Source organism: Triturus cristatus, chromosome 7, assembly GCF_964204655.1.
Source record: "Triturus cristatus chromosome 7, aTriCri1.1, whole genome shotgun sequence".
In the NCBI taxonomy this organism is placed as follows: domain Eukaryota; kingdom Metazoa; phylum Chordata; class Amphibia; order Caudata; family Salamandridae; genus Triturus; species Triturus cristatus.
The window spans coordinates 1,722,443,646-1,722,466,632 of record NC_140590.1 but is presented as its reverse complement, the minus strand read 5'-3'; the positions used below and the strand labels follow the sequence as shown (position 1 = coordinate 1,722,466,632).

The 22,987-nt window shown below is 44.6% G+C and overlaps 1 protein-coding gene and 1 long non-coding RNA gene across 3 annotated transcripts in view; one reads left to right on the top strand and one right to left on the bottom strand.

The window, feature by feature from the left end:
• LOC146812896 (uncharacterized) overlaps positions 1-22,987 on the bottom strand; it is a 395,123-nt gene that overhangs the window by 56,423 nt on the left and 315,713 nt on the right. The gene's annotated exons all lie outside the window — the stretch shown is intronic.
• The window catches only part of LOC146812897 (ovostatin-like), a 433,862-nt gene that overhangs the window by 211,648 nt on the left and 199,227 nt on the right, over positions 1-22,987 (top strand). For both annotated transcript variants that reach the window (XM_085619963.1, XM_085619962.1), the window contains exon 16: positions 11,406-11,579. In XM_085619963.1, coding sequence (XP_085476089.1) covers positions 11,406-11,579 — 174 coding nt within the window. The remainder of the gene's footprint in view (positions 1-11,405; positions 11,580-22,987) is intronic.

Sequence of the window (22,987 nt, the reverse complement as noted above, 5' to 3'; positions counted from 1 at the left end):
ACTTTTATTATAAGTTAATCTAATTGTAACTCGTTTTTTTCAACCTACCCTTTCTTATAGCTAGGCAGGAGATATGTCAGTTAACATATATTTTTTAAACTTTTTTTTATGTCCTCATTTGCCATATCCCACATTCTCTGCGTACACCGACCACCTAGCGTGCCCTCCGGTAGAAGACATGATTAATTCCTCAACCGAGCCTAAGCACGATGACATATTGGCGGATGATGATAAGCCAGAAAAGGAGACACATCCCGACTGGATTTAATACCAGCTATAGGATCTAAATGGAGAAAAACCGGAGATTGGAGACCCCAGATCCTTGGAGTTTATTTAGGCATAATCATTGGACCCGGGAAAAAAAAAAAAACCCCGACGCCCTATCTGCGATGAATCAAGATGTCCCAGAATGCTCGATTACCTTTGTTACCTGGCCTGGCTAAGTCCACCTTTGATGTCTCGATCAGGGACGTCATCCAGCCAGCATGCTGAGGCACAGATGGGTCGACCCAGACTTTACAAATCTGTCTTCTAGCCAGGAGTATTGCATAGAATAAAAAGAGTCTGGCCTGGCCCGTAATATTGGAGTCTAAGCCAAAAACTATCAATGGCAAGGTGAGAATCAGGTTGGCATCTAGAATGGAATTCAGCGATGTTATTACTTCATCCCAAAACCGGGCGATGGAGGGGCAATCTTTAAACATGTGAATATCTGATGCATTGGGAAGATTGCATTTATTGCACTTTTTATTTTGCTGGTACTTTGAAAGCCTTAATGGGGAGAGGTAGGCCCGATGTACTGTGAAAAGATGATTCCGTCTAAACCATGCAGGTTTCACAATTTTGTATAGTATGGAAAAAGATTTAATCCAGTCCTCTTTGCAATGATAGTCCAAATCTTCTCCCCAAAGATCTCCAGGGAGGGTGAATTCGCCATCGATATCTTCGAGCAAACTCCAGTACCACAAGGTAACCTCTTTACACCCCCTTTGCCGCTCTACCAGTAGTTGTTCCAAGTTGCTAATAGCCTCCAAAGGACCCCCTTTTTCGCCAAGAGCCCTGACCCAGCTTACAAGTTGTATATACTTAAATCTTACCAATCCTGATCCGACCTTACCCTGCAGATCGTCCCAAGATATAATATCACCATCTAACAGAAGTTCCCCCCACCTTACAATTCCTGCATCCCTCAAAGGTGTGGCCAATCGGTCTTTCAGCCAGGCCGGTAGGCCTGGGGAGTCTCAAATTGGTACATAGTTGGAATAATAAGAAAGCCCCAGGTTCTTCCTAACCGATGCCCAGGCCTTAGCCAAAGATTTTAAGATTTTTAATTTCACCTTTTTGAAGAATTTTTGGTCTCCATATTTAAACAAAAATCCATCTAATGGTAGGTCCGCACCAACTAGCATTGCGTTATACATTAGGCCCAATGAAATATTAGATGGAGACTTCAAGAGCATCCTTGAATACGAAAACATAAAAGCCCATGCGTAATATTCTAGGTCTGGGAGTGCCAGCCCCCCCTTCTCTCTTCTCCTCCTCAGCTTTTTCCATGCAAGCCTGGTAGTTCTATAGTTCCAAATAAAAGAATTTATCTCTTTCTGACATCTATTCAAGATTTTAGAGTCAAAAACCAAAGGGATAGTATTAAAGAGAAATATGTATTTGGGCAGAATAGACATTTTAATGAGGTTTACCCTCCCAATGATAGAAAGTTGGAGATGGGCCCATGATTTTAAGAGCTTCCGACAATCCTTAAATACCCGGTCTAAATTGCTTTGTGCGATATTTTCAATATCTTGTGTTACCCAAATGCCAAGGTATCTCATGGAGGAAGTCGTCTTCAGATGTTCACTGGCGATGTTCCATGCCATAATTTCTGTTTTTCCAGGGTTAATTTCATACCCAGAAAAACGGCCAAATTCCTCAGCCCTTTTAATAACCGTTGGGAATGCTAGACCCGGGTCAGATGTTAAAATAAGAATATCATCTGCATACAGAGCGACCCTCCTCTCCCACCCCTCGAATCTAAATGATGGAATATTCGCGTCAGTTCTCAGAACCTGCGCAAAAGGTTCTATATATAGATCGAAGAGTAAGGGAGAGAGAGGGCAGCCCTGCCTAGTTCCTCTCATAATAGTAAAAGGCTCTGTCAAGACTCCATTAATTAATAATCTAGCTGATGGTGCTCCGTACAACAGAGAGATAGTACGGCAAAAATGTTCACCAAAGTTGAATTTCTTCAGGACCGCGTCCAGGTAACTCCAATTAACCCTGTCAAACGCTTTAGTAGCATCCAACGTAAGGGTTGCCAAGGGGATGGAAAAAGCGGTGGCGATATCAATTGCGCCAACCAGCTCCCTTGTCAACTCAGCCAGTTGTCGCCCCTTAATGAAGCCCTTCTGATCTTGGTGTATAATAGACCCAATTACACTCCCTAATCTTGCTGACAAGATAGTTGCAAAGATTTTATAATCACTATTGAGGAGTGAGATTGGCCGATATGAACCGCACTCACATGGGTTTTTGCCTGGCTTAAGTATCAGCACAATGATTGCCTCATTCCTTGACTTAGGAGGAGTCTTGCCCTTGATTAAGATCTCATTAAAGAGGGCCGTGAGCGTTGAGACCAAGATTGGTGAAAGCACCCGGAAGATCTCACCAGGTAAGCCATCGGGACCTGCTGCCTTCTCCTTTTTAAGTGAATCTATGGCTGTGATGACTTCGGCCTCTGAGATTTCCTTCTCCAAGTATTTACATTGAATCTCGGTGAAAGTTGGCAGAAGTATTTTCCCCAGCCAAAGATCTCTTGCATCTTGGTCCTCAACGATGTCGTCTTTATAGATATCCCTAAAAAATTCCAGGAAAGTGTTGCCTATGTCTAAATTAGAGGATCTAAGGCCTGTCTCGCCTTCCACTTTTATCTCTCTAATATAGTTTTTAGCCTGATCTGCTTTCACTTTCCAGGCCAGCAACTTTCCTGCAACTTCCCCTAACTCAAACTGGGCAAGTTTACTCGCCTCCCACCTCCTTGTAACTCTCTCTTGAAGGATAAATTCCATCTGATTCTTAAGATCCAAGAGCCTATCTTGCACAGCAACTGAGCCCATAGAGAGGCCAAGATTTTGTTCTATTACCTTCATCTCAGATTCTAAAGCTGTAAGCTTCTCCCTATATATCTTCCGCCTATAAGAGGCTCTGTTAGTAATAACGCCTCTAAGAAATGCTTTCAGTGCCTCCCACACGTAGTTATTACAGCAGAATCCAGATTTATCTCCAGAAAGATTTTACTTTCATCTGCTAAATGCTTGATTTCATCATCATCTAGTAATATCGTACGGTCGAAGGACCACGTAACATATCTAGGCTGCTGATCACCTCTTAAAGAAAATAAAATGGCCGAATGATCAGACAAGTGAGACGGGAGATAGTCTATTGAGATCAGCGAGTTATTAAGTGAAAAACTAAATAATGCATAATCTATTCTGGATTTATGCTTATATTTAAAGTTCCGAAAAGAAACCCCCAGTTTGTTTCCCGATCGCTCTCTCCAAATATCTGCTAGCCCCAACTGCGTCATAATTGAGATCAATGTTTGTCTGGAGTTAGATAAAACTTGGGCTCTGGAACTACTTGATTTGTCTAGTTTGGTATTGATGACAATATTAAAATCTCCCATCCATATTATAGGGACCTGAGATGTAACCAGATGGTTTCTTATACAGTCCAGATAATAGGGATCATCTTGATTGGGCCCATAGTATCCTACTTGTGTGTAAACCCGCCCATGTACCAGGATTCGAGTTATAATCCACCTCCCACTTTGATCTTCTTTATGACCCAAAATTTGCACTTTCACTGATTTTTTAAAGATGATAATAATCCCTCGTATGTTTGCATTATGGTCCGTGGATATAAATTTATCAATCCATCTCTGTTTTCCCAGAATTTCAGAGGCTTCAGTCCTGAGAAGATGTGATTCCTGAATGACAATAATCTGCGCGGGGGAATCTCTCAAATACTGAAAAATACGATCTCTTCTGCTCCTCACGCGCAGACCATTAACATTCCAGGATAAATACTGTACAACAGCCATAACCACAAGTAGCTACCCACCACCACTCAAGCACGCTAACCATCCCTTCCATCTAACTTGCTGTGCACGATTGAGGATTATTTGAAATTTCAGCCAAATTTGGGGACATTTTAGTCTTAAATAGATCTGACAAATGAGAATTTTTGGTTTAATCCCATCACCAACCACCCCTTCCCACCACCCCCCCCTGGGAAACCCTCCCTTACTTTCTCTGACCTGTTGGACTGTCAGATTTGCGTCGTTGAGCAGTACCCTCGTCCACCACTGCATGATCCACAAACTACCCTTCTGATTCCCCATAAAGTATGCCATCACAGGGGAAGAGTTTAGAATGAAGAACTTAGAATAAGATATCTTCCACCTTTTATTTTTTTTTTTTACCCATCTTTCCCTTCTTTTTTTTTTTCTTTTTTTTTTCTCCTTACACAAAAGCCCTATATATATTTTTTTTTTTTTTTTTAGTAATTTTATTTTCCTAACCCAAGTATCTGTGACCATAATAGAAATACTATTAATTTCTTAACATTTTTCTTTTTTTTTTTTCCTTTTACCTTTCCCTTCATAATTATTCATAATTATCCCACCTATAGAAGGAACTATGGCCATAACTCAAAATGGCCATAACTCAAAATTCAAGCACCTAGCTTCGCCCTTGAGAGCTCCTTAGAGTATCATTAAGCCATGCATCTGCCTCCTGGGGAGATCTAAAATTAAGCATTTTATTATTGTACATCACCCGCAAAAAGGCAGGAAATCCCATCTGTACCGTAGCACCCAATGATCGGAATTTTTCCATTCTTTGGCCAAGCTCCCATTGACGGTCCAGTGTGGTTTTGGAGAGGTCCGATCGCACCTCGAAGGAGAACTCAGGACCCTTGACCGATTTCTCTTTTAACGCCAGATTTAATAGCTTCTTCTTCAGGGCGTAAGTCTGGAAATTAATCAGAATTTTCCTTGGTTTGTCTCTACCGGGTTTTAACCGGAATGGGTCCCGATGGATCCGCTGTATATCTTTCTCTAAAGTCTCCACTTCCTCATCAAAAACCAAAGAGGCTTTTAGCAAGTTGATCACAAAGGTCTTAATATCCCCTCCTTCCTTTCCCTCCGGAATTTTTAGGAGACGGAGATTGTTCCGACGCGAAAAATTCTCGAGAGACTCAACCCTTTCTTTCAGAACAACCCCCTCTCTCTGTAAGGAGTGGATTTTATCCTCGGCTTTCTCCATGCCCAATTTCAAGACCTCGACAGAGGTCTCCAGATTCTCAATCCGCCCTCCAAGATCATCAACTTTTTTTTCAAGGGATTCACATGTGGCTCTTATTTCCGCCTGATTGAGCTTAGAGGTTGAGAAATCAGATCTAATCTCCTCCCTCATATCTGCTAGTGTTTGTGCGAGTTCCCCCCAGTGTGCTCTGATCACAGCCTGTCTCCATAACCTTCAATGGCACAACCCCACTGCTGGCCCCCGCCACTACGGTACTAGCTTCTTGGGGGATGGGTGCTTGCTCATCACAAGCTGAAGGCCTTATGTCGGAAATATCAGAAATATCAGACATAGGGCCGGGAGAAGGGTCAGCAAAAAGTGGCAAGGTGTCCTTATGAGCACAGATCTCCAAAACTTGAGGTAGAACCTTGAAGAAGGAGCGCAGGGAGGGAGTTGTTCGAACTGTATTGCTCTGTTGTTTCTTTTCCCCTTTCTGTAAGGAAGTTCTCCCTCTAACGCGCTTCTGTACTTCCTTATCCTCTCCCTCCTGACTCCGACTTGCCCTTCTATTCTTTAGCTCCCCCTCGCCTATCTGGAGGCACCTCCTGGCTTCTTCCACTTCAATTTGTTCACTATCCCTCTCAGCCGCCCTTTCCAAAACTGCTACTTTCTCTTTTTTACTAAGGGTCTGCTTATGGAGTACGCTTCTGTCCCCTTTAAATATTTTCTTTCCTCTACCGGTTTGTTTACTTTTAACAAGCTGATCATAGGTATTGTGAGCCTCCTCCGCACCATCCGTATAAATCAGAGTCTTGCCTTCTATAGCTTCTGGGACCCTACCGGTGCTCCGACTTACTTCCTTGCTGACTGGGGCTGATATCTCCAACTCTTCGACCTGATTGCAGTCTCCCCCGGCCTCATCCATGCAGTGCTTTCGACACCTAACAGCGTTTAGCCCTCCTGCGGGCCGCCGAAGCTCCGTCTCAAAAATCCACGAGCCGCCACCGCGCGGCCGCGTCTTAGCTCCACGGCTGCCCGACTCCACCTTTGCAGACAGGGGGAAAGAGGTGGCTTCTCCCCGGCACACATCCACAGAACACCGGAGCAAACCGGAGGGGAACAAACTTCAGAAGCAAGGCTCCCGCAAGGCTCCCGCCAATCCTAACACACCAAGCCCGCCGCGAAAACGGAGAAACGAGTCAGGAAGAATCAGGAAGACATTTCGTAGGGAGGTACTGCTCGGAAACGCGCGACCTGCGCTAACCCGCGGCCGCCATGTTTTCCCCCATATTGATACAATGTAGAAAACAGTAGATTAATCAAGCGGATGGTAGTATCATATTCTATGTTACATGTAGCGCTTTCTGTATATCGTGTATTAACCATACTTGCATTTGGCACTTTTATTATAAGTTAATCTAATTGTAACTCGTTTTTTTCAACCTACCCTTTCTTATAGCTAGGCAGGAGATATGTCAGTTAACATATATTTTTTTAAACTTTGTACACAACATTTTCAATTTCCACCTGATCTGAGGTAAAATGTTTGAAATTATTTATGTTTTACACCTGCCAGGTGCCAATGGAACCAATTGTTTCCTACAGAGCTGCAGACTGGTTTCTTTGGTGTTTGCTCACTGTAGTACTAGTACATTGTGCTTTATTCATATCTGTTTATTCAGGGATAGCAGCTATAAACAGGGGCACTGGAATTATGCTTCAGGGGAGGACCAGATTATACAGTAGAGGTCACAAAATCTATGGCAAGAAAAATCAAATTATGCGGTGTTATGTGGCATATTTTGTGATAGTATTGCTTTATTGATTTTCCATTTTTTCATGATCTCAGTGTTTGAACTAGGGTTTTATGTTATTACTACCACTTTAACACACAAACACAGTCAAAAGCAATAGATCAGTTACCAGTGAACGCTTCAAAGGGCCGTCCACTATGCAGCAATAGAATTTATTTTATTTTTAGTAACATTTAATATGTTTCTGCTTCAAACGTATTTATTTTATGAAATCTGCAGTTTATGCAGCAGTTGGTGGATTATCTAGCAAATGAGGCAAGTTCATAAAAATGCTGAAGACGCAATAGCTCCAAAATTTTATAATTCCAGTGGCACTTACTAAAAGTAATGCAAGTGTTTTGCATTTAGCAATTACCATGTGTAATAAACTCCAAAGCTGCCATATTTAAACAGATGGTGCTCTCCTTATAAAAAAAAACTGTAGTGAACAGACAATGCCATCTGTATACAAGTTATGCTGTTTTTGCAGTATGTACACACCCCAGTGTGCACTTTTAAACAGGGAGGCCCTCGGCAAACACTGTTGTAATTATTAGAGTGAAACATACCAGCCAGAATTGTGGCATCTGTGGTGGTTCATTTTGAGTCTGAAATAGTGAGTCAAACCCACAACGGATATTGAATAACTTGTTATTGCCCCAGCTGTAGACATTGGGAGAAACATGTATGTTACTTTTACATGCAGGTGGGGCTGGTGCCTGCCTAATGCCGCATTTGTTGAATCAAAGCATGTTAAATAAAAGGTATTACTTTTCACCAGTTTTAATGGTTCTGAGGTTTGTAACTTAGGGAGGATAGGATTTTAAGTAGGCCCTGCCAGAGCTTGAGATTTTAACCCATAAACACTTTATTTCCTTGCTGCAAACACAATTAACTCACTGAGCCATCCTGAAGCTTCTCGCAGCTTCCTTCAGTAAACCCTTTTCCAACGTTTGCCTCTTATCAGCTTACTATTATTTGGTTAGGTTGCACGGAGAGGATAACATGGGAATCTTGAAAAAACTTTTTAAATTGTTGCTTACTTTATATTGGGAAACATAGTTTACATTGCGGTGTTTACACCGCAAATACCTTTACAACGCGGGTATTACAACGCAAGTCATTACAATGACTTACGCTGGATGGCGCTCTAACCTAAGGAATAGTATGATTTACTATTCCAACACCTTCCCTACTGTACGTAGACTGGAGTTGGAATAGTAAATTATACTATTCCTAAATCCAGCGCACTCCAGCGCAAGTCGTTGTAACGACTTGCGTTGTAATGCCTGCATTGTAAAGGCATCGCGGTGTAAACACCGCAATGTAATGTCCTAAATTCCTTTATATTCCCTCAGCAAGGAAACCTTCTATAAGAAGTAGCAAGGTATTTTTGTGCGGCAAACACAATGAAGTCACTGAGCCATCCTAAAGCCTATTGGAGAGGATGTGGCCTAACGGCAAGAGCAGTCGTTCCAGGTTCGAGTCTCGGCAGGGACGCTCAACATCCTGTGATTCTGGGCAAATCACTTAATCTCCCTGTGCCTAACAAAAATGAATCTGTCCATCTGTCACGCAACTGGTTCTCATGTAAAGCACTCTTATACCTTCAGGTCTAGTTTTGCGCTATAAAACCCCCCGCCCCCAAGAAGAAAACCTATAGGAACTTCCTTAGGTTAACTCTTTTCCAACAATTGTCCCTTTTTGGCTTCCTATTAGTTGCTTAAGCTACGTGGAGAGGATGAAACGGGAATTTACAAACAACTTTTTAAAACCCCTGCTTATGTTCACTCAGCCAAGAATCCTGCGAAAAGAAGTAGCAGGGGGTACCAAAGGGAAAGCAAGGTGTAACAAGCTGCTCCCCTTATAGACGCATATCATGGATACATTTACACCCTAAGTTTGGTCTTAAAGTGAATGCATAGTTTATCACATATAGCAATTACCAGTTTGAAAACACTCCGTACTCTTGAAATTTTTACAACGTATATCTCCACCTATTTAAACATTTTACTGAAACCTACTCCACAACATCAGAGCATTTCCCACAATTAGGCCTCTCTTGTGAAAACCCTCCCTCCACACGCAAGCACCCACATGCTTATTTGTGAGAAGTGCTCTGATTTTTTCGCGTGGGTTCCTCTAATATTTCTTAAGAGGTGGAAATGTACCTTGGCAAACTTGCAAGGGTACAGAGTTTTTTACACATGGTAATTGTTATATGCTAAAGGGACAGATGTAGAAGCTTCTGACACTTCTTTTTGCCAAACTCAAAAGCACCATCGCCGTGCCACTGGAATTAATATATAGCTCACCAAGGCTTTTTATGTCACACTTTTGGGTTTGCGTTCCTCACACATCACCCCCACAGTTTTATATTCTTAACTCAACTTTTGGCTTCACAAATGTAACCCTTAAAACACACATTTAACCAAACCAAAACAATTTACAGAACCCCAAAGATTACATACCCAATTATGCAAAGTTTATATAAGAAAACCACACACTTCAGTTTAAAAAAAAAATAATAATAATATGCTCACTGCTAGTAAATTCACTCAAATGTTTTTTCCCAATATAATTTTTCCACCATATTGCCAACTTTATATATTTGAACTTTTAAAGTTCATACTGCTGGTACTATTTTGGCTATTAGAATAAACAACGTGGGACAAATGCTATATGTGTGTCTACAAAAGAAAATACAATTTCTAAATAAATAAAATAAAATATAACCTTTTTATTTACTTATACTTAGTTGTTTTGGGGAAAATGCATCATTAAATGCTGACCAACATATACCAGTACAACATATCATTCCTCCCTCACATACCTATCTCTTTTCTATACCACCAACTAAAATACACTATCCTTCCTAAATCTTCTCACACTATAACTAATACACCTCTCACATTCCACCCTCCCTCCAAATACCCCTTCCACTTACACCTTTATCTTTCTCTACTACTCTGTCACGTCTATCTCACTATCCCATACAATATCACCACATCAATAAAATACTTAACTACACATATTTAAACACCGTTTCATACACAACTTTATTGAAACTATCACTAAAAAAACACTGACACTAATCCTTTTATGTGGAGTGGTGTCGCTCACTGGTTAGAGGCAGCAGACCCGGAAGCTGAGGACAGCCCGGGACCAGGGTTCAATTCCCGACGCGGCAGGGTCGTGGACCATGGCCAGCGGACTCGATAATTCTTGCCTCGGTGCCTACTCTAACCAGGGATCACACTCGGCAACTCTGGGCATTAGCTTGCCTCATCTCCACAACGGCCCCCCACATTCGCTGGGGATGCCTGGTTTCACCTTGGAGATACCCAGGAGGGACCATCTCACAGGGATAGCCAGGACGGGTTTCCCAGTGGTCTACAGCGCCAGGACGCCTCAGGGCAGCAGTGCACTTTACAAGACACATACATTTACATTTACATTTTATTAATCCATCTTCTACTAAACCAAAATACTTCTTTAAACAAGTATTACCTTTGCACTCCTTCTTTCTCTTTCTCACACAATGTTGCTCATCCTGTCTCTTAATATCAATAACAACTACCTCCATAAACTACAAAAACCACTCGTTCTTCCTTTCTATCTCTTCTCTCCTACCACTTTCTATTCTCCATAACAAATAATACTACTACACAAATAAACTACACAACACATAATTCATCACCACTGAAACAACGATCATTCTAATACAACTAATATAATTTCTCTACACACCGCATACAACCCACTACACTACAAACACATAAATAAAAAAAACAATAACATTACAATGCCAATAACTCTAAATATGACAAGTGCGAGACCTATTGCATTGCAACTGCTTGTTTATATTTTTGGTGAAATGGTGAACCTATAGTTTTAAAAGTAAAACGTTTGCTATGTGGTTTGGCCTTCGTGTCGGAACGTTATAAACTCACTGAGACCCTTATTCCATCCATATTTCTCTCTCTCTCTCTCTCTCTCTCTCTCTCTCTCTCTCTCTCTCTCTCTCTCTGTCTCTCTCTCTCTCTCTCTCTCACTCACTCTTGAGTTACATTTTTGCCTCACTTTCCATAACCTATTTTCAACATTGTTTCACAGAAGATAATAAAGGACGCGATTGGAGAAAGGGTGATGTGGAATGCATGTCTTTAGCTTTTTGAAAAACATGTTTCAGAGTATGTTTTGGGGATCGGACAATGTGGCGCGACAATGGGCTTTATTGTCTTTTCGGCGGATATGCTGCGTCACCGAATCAACACTTCACATGTGCTGTTCACTAATCTCTTCCCTCTAGGTGTATGGTCGAATACCCTACGCATTCTCGTCTGGCTCCTGGATTGATGGATTCAGTCTGTCGCCAAACCAGTTTGTCCCATGCACAGATGTGCCAGACATTGTCCGCGAGGGAGTGAACTACCAAGCGACGCCTGACGTCAACAACGCCGAGGACTGGCAAGAGGCTATTCTGGTAAGTGCCCGACCCTCAAGGTGAAAGGTCAAGAATCTGCGTATGTGCCTACCCTAGGTCATTAGTGACGACGGAGGCACCAGGTCACCTAGCGCCTTGTGCAAACTGGATGCATTCAAAGCACTAGCTGCATTGGTACCTGCAAAGTGCCCGTTTTGTTAGTGCTCGCCTGTTGCGAAACTTATTGGTTTGTGACAAGTAATCAGCACTCAAAGTCTTCAAATCTTTCAAAAGTTTTAAGTTGGAACTTGTTTTACCACGAAAGTCGTGGTATTAGCTGATAGTTCTGAAGGTCGTCGCCAAAACTCTCGTGTGGTGATCTTCATACATGATCACTCCCCCCATTCAAGTTTATCTCTTTTCACACCTAGTGCAAAATGCAGTCTGAGCCCAAAAGAGGATTTAGTGAGCTGCTATCACCGGGAAAAACATAATAGAAAATCAAGGATACTCAAAATCACCACAAAACTCCACACAAATCCCACACTTTGTCAAAAAAATAAGTTCCTGAAATCGCTGATTACTTTTAATTTTTACAAACAAGTCCAGGACCCTAGCTTGCCTGCCTCTTTCCTACTTGTGAAAGCAGGTACCTTAGAATTATTTCACCTTAAATGCAGAACAACACCTGTTCTGTTCCATATAGGTGGTGTTGGACTAGGCCTTCTTTGCAGGGTCATCCCCAAACTTTTTGCCTTAACCCGCCTTTTTTTTTAGGCAGTTTCTTGTTGGCTTTTGAAACTCTGCACACTTAACCAGTGCTAAAGTGCTTGTACTCTCCTTTTTAAAATGGTGAAATTGACATACACCCAATTGGCACATTCACTTTCTTTGTAAGTAACTAGTAAATGGTACTACAGGTATCCAGGGCTGGTAAATTAAATGCTGCTAGTGGGCATGCAGCACTCACTATGCCACCTTCTAAAGTAGACTTTTAAACATGTCGAAGGCCTGCCATTGAAGCCTGTGTGTGTCCTTTTAAACTGTCAATTTTAAGTTGGCAAAGTAAACCTTTTACCAGGCCTAAACCTTCCTTTTTTATACATATGTCACCCTCCTGACTATGGTAGGCCCTTTGAAGCTCGAGGGGCAGGGCACATTGTATTTAAAGATTTGGATAAGTACCTTTAAGTTTTATGCGTCCAGGTAATGAAAAAACCCTAGATTCCTTTTTCATTACTGTATGGCTTACCACTCCCATTGGGTAGCATTGGGTTGCCTTATCACATTTAATAAGAGGTAACTTTGGCGTGGGAGCAAGTGAGAACACCATCAGTGGTGTCCACGGAATTGTAATTTAAAACACTCTTTAATGGTAAAGTTAGATTTTAAGTCACACAGTTCTGAAAATGACACTTTTAAAAAGTTGATATTTTCTTGTCGTAACCATTTGTTGCGTGCAATCTGTTCCTGGGTCACATGACTAGGCAGTTGGCCTTTGTATATTCCTCCCAGGAAGCATCACAATAATGGGTCTGGGTGTTTGCCGGATGGTCCATCTCTCTGGTAGGATGAGGGTGTGGATCTGACACCACCACACTTCCAATTCAATGGTGCTGCTTAAGCACACACACAAGGTCTTCACACTAGGCTATTGTGCCTCCAGACAGCCTGGGATAAGGGCAGGGAGGCACGAAATTCTAGACTTCTCTATCGAGGGAATCTCCAGAATCTTCTCCCACTTCAAAGTGAACACCCGGGATAACAAGGTGGTCTTCAGACCAACTATTCAGCACACTCCTGAACCTGTGAATACTACAGATGAAGGGTGACATGCTGCCCTGCTGCTTGAGGCCTACCCTGCTTGCTGAGTAGGAAGACTGGACATGCACACTTCATCCCAGGCTAAAGTGACTCAAAGGGTCAACTGACTTGCCTCTTGTTCTGAGCTACAGGGACATAACAAGCTACAGAGCACTTGCTGCATCTGCTCATCTACCCAGCTGACCTCTGCCTGGACCTTCAACTGAAACTGCCTGATCCCTGGTGGCCTCTGCTGGAGTGAGTTCCTGTTCCCCAAGAGGTGCCCCTCAGGCCTTGGACTCTTGGTGCAGTATCAGTTCCTTGAAGGAAGAAATCCCGAAATGTGGGGCTCTTTATGACCATGAACGAGCCTGTTCACACCAAGAACTTGCCGCTGGCGCCGACTGCAAAGATTCAGTGAGCCTCACTCTTCACAATATCATGACAGTGATGACCAAAACCACGAAATCTACACTTTGCACTACAGCATTAACATCCTGCGGTGACCGCCAACGCGAATCTGCAACAACGACATCCACGACTCCCAACCAGATCTTTATGACAGAGCAAGGACCATCCTCAACACCCAATCTGATCTTTGTGCTACAGCAACGACCATCTGCAACACTATCCCTGCTCCTCACTGCCTCCTCCACTGCAAACTGGACTCTTCCTGATAGATTTACGAAGGTAACTCTTTCGGCAGGACTAAATGGCTCCCTGTATCCACCCTGTGCTCCAACATGGTCAAACTGAACTAGTGACTTTCACCCGGTCTCGCACGACCAGATAATTGCAAGTGGCACATTGTGCTTTTAGGAGCTATACTTACCTTAGATCTGTAGAACTGCATATCTCCAGTTCTACTGATTGGATTTTTGTTGTTTTGATGTCAAATAATTTATTAGATTTGACTATATTTTGCTAAATTGGCATGGGATTTTTCTTGTGTTATGTTTTCACGTTATTGCTGCTTATATGCTGCATAAACACTTTAAACATTTCCTCTAAGTAAAGCTTGACTGCTTTTGTGCCAATCTGACTGTGTTAAGCACAGGATGATTTAGTGACTTTTTGTGGTTCACCTGACAAGAAAAGTAGCTGTTGCTTGAGTAGGGTTACACACCCTCAACCGACAACCCGATTTCTCACAGGTTGGAAAGACAAACTCGCATAGAGCCTGATTATGGCAAATATGAAAAGCAATTCATGGGGAAGGGAAACAGCTGCCACGGCTTTGGTAAGCACCTTAGATGCAACTGCTAAAACCTCACAAATTCAGTAAACTAGAAGTGCAGGTTGATCTGCTACAGGCGTTAGCATTGCTTTTCCTTTGAAACAGATAAAAAGATTGAACATCTAATACAATGGGAAAAGGGAGGATGCAAAGCTATGCGCATGAAGCTGTTCCTTCTACCCGATCATTCAGAAACGTATTACTCATTCATCATTTTTAAATTTACTGGTATCACAAGTAAAAAGAAATCTTAGAGGAATTAAAGACATTGATACGGAGGATTCTAAAAATCTCACTGATGTGAAACCTCAATCAACTCAATCCTCAACTAGTGCAGCATCTCCTAGTAATCGACACAACATGTAGAGCTAATTCATGCACCGGCTCAAGCCCAAGACATCCCAGACCTGAAGTTCTCAAATCTAACTAGCAGGATGATAACAGATGATGCCAGCGCCTTGTCCTTTGTGGAAGGAAACTTTTCACCCCCATTACAAAGAGGCAAAGAAATCTTAAGAAATATAAATAAAAAACAGAATTGGATGGTCAAGTAGAACAATCTGCATCCAACCATATAACAGTGGTTCAGCAATTCCCTCATGGGATTTGCTCTTAGTCCTTGAGGCTATGAAAGCTCTTCCATTGAAACCCCTACATTCAGTTGATGTTAGTTAGTGTACTAACTTTGAAAGCCTTTTCCTCTGTGTCATTCGCATCGGCCAGGAGGTTGGGAGAGTTGGGTTCCCCTTGCATTCCTTAAGGTTTCTGAGGGTAGGACGATGATGAGCATCTGTAGGTGAATGGTATGGTGTTGGAAATTTGCAAGTCCATACTTGCGTTACAAACACTTTGCGCACTCAGACTTGTTCCTGGGCCAGCTAAGCCTTCCCAGTACTTAAGTCACTTAAGGTCATTGCATTAGGCTGAGTCCTTCCCTGCTTTGATTTGAGTGCCTGGGAGATGCATGAAGATGAAGCCTAGAATGGACAAGTGGAACAAGTAGGAGGGAGCCTAGGAGAATCATAAAGTGGGAGTCTGATCTGGTCTGGTCAGGTCCAGTGATGTAGGGTGGTGGGAGCCTAGGAGGGAGCGGGCATGAAGTCTGAGCCTGGTCTGGTTAGATGTGTAGGACGGTGGGAACGTAGGAAGGAGGGAGTATGAAGTCTGAGCCTGTTCTGGTCTGTTGAGTGGGGCCGGGGGAACCTAGGAGGGAGGGGGCATGAAGTGTCAGCATGGTCTGGTCTGTGGTGTGGGGCGATGGGAACCTAGAAGGGAGGGGGCATGGAGTCTAAACCTGGTGTGTGGTGAAGGAATGCGGAAACCTAGGAGGGCCTGTAGGAGAGTAGGATCTGCTTCACATGTTTACCCCCACTTTTTGCTGGTCTTTCACTGTTTTTCGACTTTAGTCTGGCTGGGACCCTGCCATTCAGGGCCCCAGCCTAGCTGCTTCCTCTCTAAATTGATTGCATGTACTTTAGATACACTCCAGATTGGATTCTGGGTACCCTTGGGAGTCCCTAGTATATGGTATACTATGTACCCAGGGCGTAGGTACCCCAGAGGCCTACCAGGGGCTGAAACATGTATTGTGCCACCCCTGGAAAGCCCTCCAAAATTACACCACAGGTCTACTACTGCAGCCTGGGTGAGGTGGTGCATGCACCCCTTACTGAGGTATAGGTTTACTATACCTCACCTATCACTGCACATAGAAACCTATCAGTCACCCCTATGGCAGGCCTTATCAATCCTGAAGGCAGGGTGCTTGGTTATATGTGAGAGGGTGCCCAGGCATGAGCTGAGCCCCTCTGCAGCCTTCGGAATCTCTTCACTGGGGTTGACAGTGGTGCAGCCTGACCATATACTCTTAAGTGCATTATATCTTAAACGGTTAATGCTAACTTTGGACTGACTGCACGGAAACATGTGGTGTTTAGTGTCAAACACCTTGGAATCATACCCCCACATCAGTTCTTGATGTGAGGATATGATCCCACCCTTCTAGAGGGAGAGACATGGCAGTACTATTATACCCGGTAGAAATCTAATAGAGCCCTGGCATTACAAAATGGATGCTGCAGCCACAGACATGGGTCTGGCCACCTGCTGCTGACCGAAACTCCAGCAGGGAAGGCTTGGACAATAGGTTTCCTCTAACTACCTCCCAGACAGGCTTATGTGTATTGGGGCTGGGTGGGAGCACTCCCTGAGTGCTTTGAAGTCCTGCACTGGGGGCACATTTGGTGTCCCTGTGCATAGTCCAGCTAAAACCGGTTTAGGGGCTTCCAGCCCCTGCTCTGGCGTGAAACTGGACAAAGGAAATGGGCATAGCCACCCCTCTTTCCAAACCATCCCATAGGTGGGTCCCCAACGTTAGTCCAACCCCTTCCTTAGGTATAAGTAAGGAACCTCTGTGACCAGAACTTTAGATATCCCTGGGCGAAACTCTGAAGCTGAATCCTGGAACTTCGACGCTCTACTAAAGACTAGCGGACTGAAGAAATCTCCCTTGGGGTCAAGGAGTGACTCCCCTGCTTGGCAGACACCAACAAAGCATTTTTCTGGTCTGCATCTCTGAAGCTCCCGCTGAGCTCCGAAGTAATTGCAGCCCAGGAAGAGGATTTCCAGATATCTCAGAGGCCGACCCGAGTCCTCAGCAAAGCTGAGACCCGCAGCCCTCGTGAGTAGTGTGGAACCAGAACTCCTAGTCACCGTGCACTTTTGCAAGTGCATTAACTTCTCCACGTCTCTTGAAGTCGTGCTTGGGGTTACGTGTAGCCCCCACCACAAGCAGAGAATCCACTGAAGAGTGTTGGCCTAGTCAGCCCGAGTGACCCGTGGGCCGTGATTTTGTGTTTCTTCTTGAGGTCCCATCGCGATCACTGGTCCGTCGACTGGTGGGTCCCTGAGAGGGTAACTTTTAATTTCCTTGGGCTTCCCTGGTTGCTCCAGACGTGCCCCAACCCCCCACCAAGTGGTGAGTCCCACAAACCTTGCTGGTCTGCACCAAATCATCTTTCTCCTTTCTGCGTGGGTTGCTGTTGCCAAGGCTTGTTGTGTCCAATCCGGGCACCGATGCTGCAGCACTCGACATCCTTCGTGGAACAGCTCGAATCCAGCTCCTGGTCATCCTCGACACCTCCTGGTCTTCGTGGCTGAAGAGTCAAGCTTCACCTTCTTCCCCTGAAATCACTCGACATCGGTGGGCATCCGCCTATCGTCCTCCTGGTCACTGGCAAGTGACCCAGACTCTGTCCCCTCTGCTTTCAGGTTCTTCTCGACTTCGATCCAGGCTTGGATCTCTTCGGACACTTCGCATCTTCCCAGCAGCCGCACTACTTTGCCAGCTCCCATTGAAATCGACGATGCGACCCGACACCATTTGACACCTATGCACCCAGCTTCCCTGGGTGAGGTAACTCGAGAACTCCGCTGCTCTCGTGGGTGTTGATCCTAGAAATTACAAAGTCCCAAAGGGTTTGGTCCTGAATCGTTTCTAAGTGTCCCTAATCTTTAAAAATCTAACCGCGACTTTCCCCCGTAGAAGCTAACTGGAGCTCGCGGCGGTGTTGTCACACTGCACACTGCACACGGCCCCCGTGGGTCCCCTGTGTCACTACCTTGGGGGGTTCCTTGGGGTCCCAGCGATTCTACAGGCTCTAGGCCTTGTGTCTAGTTAAGTTGTGGTTCTAATACCCCTATTTTAGTATATGATTTGGCTCTCCCCTAGGGCCTGACATGTATTTGTGCTATTTTACTGTAATATTTGAAGTGTAACTTATGTGTTTTGACCTCTAGTCTCATAAAGAGACTAGGAGGGTGTGTTTAGAAATAAATACATATATTGTATATATGTACCTGGTGTGGTTGTCTTTCATTTAGCCATTCAAGAGATTATAGACTGGTAAAACAGGCTGCTTTACATTCCTTCAAGACTTAGTCTGAAGGCTGCTCTCCATAGCTACCACTAGGATAGCTTCCAATAAAGGTTGTCTTTACCCTATTAGCAATAAGGGGTTGTTTGGACTGGTACAGGGTGCCAACTATAATTAGTGGACAGCAAATACCAGGTCAACTTCTCACAGGGCCCCTGAAGTCTGAGCCTGGGATGGTCTGTGGTGTACGGATGCGGAAGCCTAGGAGGGCAAATTAAGTCGGAGCCTGGTCTGGTTTGTGGTGTAGGGTGGTGGGAACCTAGAAGGGAGGGGGCATGAAGTTGGAGCCTAGTTTGGTCTGTGGTGTAGCGTGGTGGGAACCTAGGAGGGAGGGGGTATGAAGTCTGAGCCTTGTCTGGTCTGTGCTGTAGGTATGCGTAAGCCTAGTAGGGCACATGAAGTCTGATCCTGGTCTGGTTGATGGTGTAGGTATGCGTAAGTCTAGTAGGGCACATGAAGTCAGAGCCTGGTCTGGTCTGTGGTGTAGGGTGGTGGGAACCTAGGAGGGAGTGGGCATGAAGTCTGAGCCGGTCTAATTTGTGGTGTAGGGCGGTGGGAACCTAGAAGGGAGTGGGCAGGAAATCTGAGCCTGGTCTGTGGTGTAGGGATGCGGAAGCCTAGGAGGGCCCATGAAGTTGGAGCCTAGTCTGGTCTGTGGTGTAGGATGGTGGGAACCTAGAAGGGAGGGGGCATGAAGTCTGAGCCTGGTCTGGTCTGTGGTGTAGGGATGCGGAAACATAGAAGGGCCCATGAAGTTGGAGCCTGGTCTTGTCTGTGGTGTAGGGCGGTGGGAACCTAGGAGGGCAAATGAAGTCTGAGCCTGGTCTGGTCTGTGGTGTCGGGATGCGGAAGCCTAGAAGGGCCCAAGAAGTTGGAGCCTGATCTGGTCTGTGGTGTAGGACGGTGAGAACCTAGAAGGGAGGGGGAGTGAAGTCTGAGCCTGGTCTGGTCTGTGGTATAGGAATGCGGAAGCCTAGAAGGGCCCATGAAGTTGGAGCCTGGTCTGGTCTGTGGTGTAGGGTGGTGGGAACCTAGGAGGGCAAATGAAGTCTGAGCCTGGTCTGGTCTGTGGTGTAGGGATGCGGAAGCCTAGGAGAGCCATGAAGTCTGAGCCTGGTCTGGTCCGTGGTGTAGGGCGGTGAGAACCTAGACGGGAGGGGGGTTGAAGTCTGAGCCTGGTCTGGTCTGTGGTGTAGGGATGCGGAAGCCTAAAAGGCCCCATGAAGTTGGAGCCTGGTCTGGTCTGTGGTGTAGGGCGGTGAGAACCTAGAAGGGAGGGGGGGGGGTGAAGTCTGAGCCTGGTCTGTGGTGTAGGGATGCGGAAGCCTAGAAGGGCCCATGAAGTTGGAGCCTGGTCTGGTCTGTGGTGTAAGGCGGTGGGAACCTAGGAGGGCAAATGAAGTCTGGGCCTGGTCTGTGGTGTAGGGATGCAGAAGCCTAGAAGGGCCCATGAAGTTGGAGCCTGGTCTGGTCCGTGGTTTAGGGCGGTGAGAACCTAGAAGGGAGGGGGAGTGAAGTCTGAGCCTGGTCAGGTCTGTGGTGTAGGGATGCGGAAGCCTAGAAGGGCACATGAAGTCTGATCCTGGTCTGGTTGGTGGTGTAGGGATGCGGAAGCCTAGAAGGGCCCATGAAGTTGGAGCCTGGTCTGGTCTGTGGTTTAGGGCGGTGAGAACCTAGAAGGGAGGGGGAGTAAAGTCTGAGCCTGGTCAGGTCTGTGGTGTAGGGATGCGGAAGCCTAGAAGGGCACATGAAGTCTGATCCTGGTCTGGTTGGTGGTGTAGGGATGCGGAAGCCTAGAAGGGCCCATGAAGTTGGAGCCTGGTCTGGTCCGTGGTTTAGGGCGGTGAGAACCTAGAAGGGAGGGGGGGTGAAGTCTGAGCCTGGTCAGGTCTGTGGTGTATGGCGGTGGGAACCCTGAGGGCAAATGAAGTCTGAGCCTGGTCTGGTCTGTGGTGTAGGGATGCGGAAGCCTAGAAGGGCCCATGAAGTTGGAGCCTGGTCTGGTCTGTGGTTTAGGGGGGTGAGAACCTAGAAGGGAGAGGGGGGTGAAGTCTGAGACTGGTCTGGTCTGTGGTGTAAGGATGCGGAAGCCTAGGAGAGCCATGAAGTCTGAGCCTGGTCTGGTCCGTGGTGTAGGGTGGTGAGAACCTAGAAGGGAGGGAGGGTGAAGTATAAGCCTGGTTTGGTCTGTGGTGTAGGGATGCGGAAGCCTAGAAGGGCATATGAAGTTGGAGCCTGGTCTGGTCTGTGGTTTAGGGCGGTGAGAACCTAGAAGGGAGGGGTGGGTGAAGTCAGAGCCTGGTCTGGTCTGTGGTGTAGGGCGGTGGGAACCTAGGAGGGAGCGGGGATGAAGTCTGAGCCGGTCCGGTGTGTGATGTAGGGCAGTGGGAACCTAGAAGGGAGGGGGCAGGAAATCTGAGTCTGGTCTGTGGTGTAGGGATGAGGAAGCCTAGAAGGGCCCATGAAGTTGGAGCCTGGTCTGGTCTGTGGTTTAGGGCGGTGAGTACCTAGAAGGGAGGGGGGGGGTGAAGTCAGAGCCTGGTCTGGTCTGTGGTGTAGGGCGGTGGGAACCTAGGAGGGAGCGGGCATGAAGTCTGAACTGGTCTGGTGTGTGATGTAGGGCGGTGGGAACCTAGAAGGGAGGGGGCAGTGACGCAGCTCGGAATACCAAATCCCTCTCTATTACCACAGATCGAACATTTCACAGTCACACTCTTCACACAACGCATACACTGGTGGGGCCCATAACACCAATCATTCATTCTATCAAACGATCTGCACCTTTCGAGAGACAATTGTTTCCAAACACTGCTATTGAAAGGAATACCTCTTTCCCTATATCACACCTAGCATCCCTTCCATCAAAGGGTCGATCGGATCAATTTAGTTGATTTGAATTTAATGATAAATTTAACACTTCATGAATGTCAAAACAATACATTCTAATGAAATAACAACCCAGCACGTATGTAATTTCAATTATTCAATATTTATCTAATTAAATGCAGGTTAAAAACTTTGTTATTCAATCTTATTTCATCATATTTACCTATTCTGGCTAATTGTCGTTTTCTAAGTCAAAGTCTGGTCATCAGTCAGTTCGTCAAAGTTCTGGTAGATAATATCCGTCATGAAGAATCACCGTCCTCTCCGTCAGCATAACATCAGGATAATGGAAATGACGTTCGTCCTTACCTCTCTAGTCTACCATAATTTATAGTAAAATTACATTCCAAAAGTAACGAGTAACAAATTTGAGAGTCTATGATTGGTCCATTGGAAAACATTTCTGGTGGATCAGGGCGACGAAGTTCCCATACGAGAAAAGTTTCATTAAGTCAGGGCACAACAAGTTTATTAGTCCAATGTATCTTTTGTTGTTCATTCAGGAGATCTGGCGCTTCGCCCAGGATGACCTTGATGGGCACAGTCGGGTTTGGTCTCCAAGGGGACATGGTTGCTGAAGCTAGCGCAGGCGCACTTCTCCATGGATCATAAGTGATGTCATTTTGCTTAGTCAGTTTCAGTCGGCAGCCATTTTGTGGCAAGCCCAAATGGTCAACTTAAGTAAAGAAACACTAAAAACGTAATTAATACATTGAAATGATTAAAACAATGTTATCCCTTACTAATACCTATGTGTGTGTGTATTTATCTAGCAATATGCAACATCAAAAGCAGTTTAGACTCATTTTATTAAGCTCAAATCACAAATACATTACAAAAGCAACGCTTATATTATTAGTATGTAAACGTACTTAGTTCACATATTATTTTAGCCAGGCAAATGCATTCCCACGTGTAATTCATCTGTTAATACAGTTGATTAAACATCACTCATCAAACTATTAATAGAATTATGATTAATTAATTATTCATTTTAATATAAACATACAAAATGAAGTGGGTATATAAAAAAAAACGTATTACCCGCTCCAGCAATCCCCCCTTTGGTGATTTTATCACCACAAAAAACCCACAAATTTGTACTTCCTTTTACGGAAATTGTATAATGTTTTTTTGCTCAATTCATAACTCAGTTTCACCTTCATCCTCCCTTTTTGCTGTTTCATACATGTTCTCATTCCACTCCTCCAATTCTATCTCCTCAAATTCTCTTTCTTGTTTCTTGTCTTTTCTTTTAATATTTTCTCTTTTTATTTTCTTCTTGTTTTTTCTATGTCTACAACACATACAACCTAATCTAAGTACTAGTAATATGAAAATCACACATGTTAGTGGAAACAATATTTTACCTATAAAGGTACTACCTATTTTTACTAAATCATTCTTAATAGCAGCTATCTTATTACTAATTTTATTCCAAACACTTTCAACCTCCAGTGGTGCAATTTCATCATGCAATTCTGCAATATTCTTGATGTAAACTTTTAGATCTTTACTTTCATCAGGAATGTAAGTGCAACAATGTTGTACTTTCAGCATTCCACAGACTCCACCCTCTTTTGCCAATAAGATATCAAGGGCAAGTC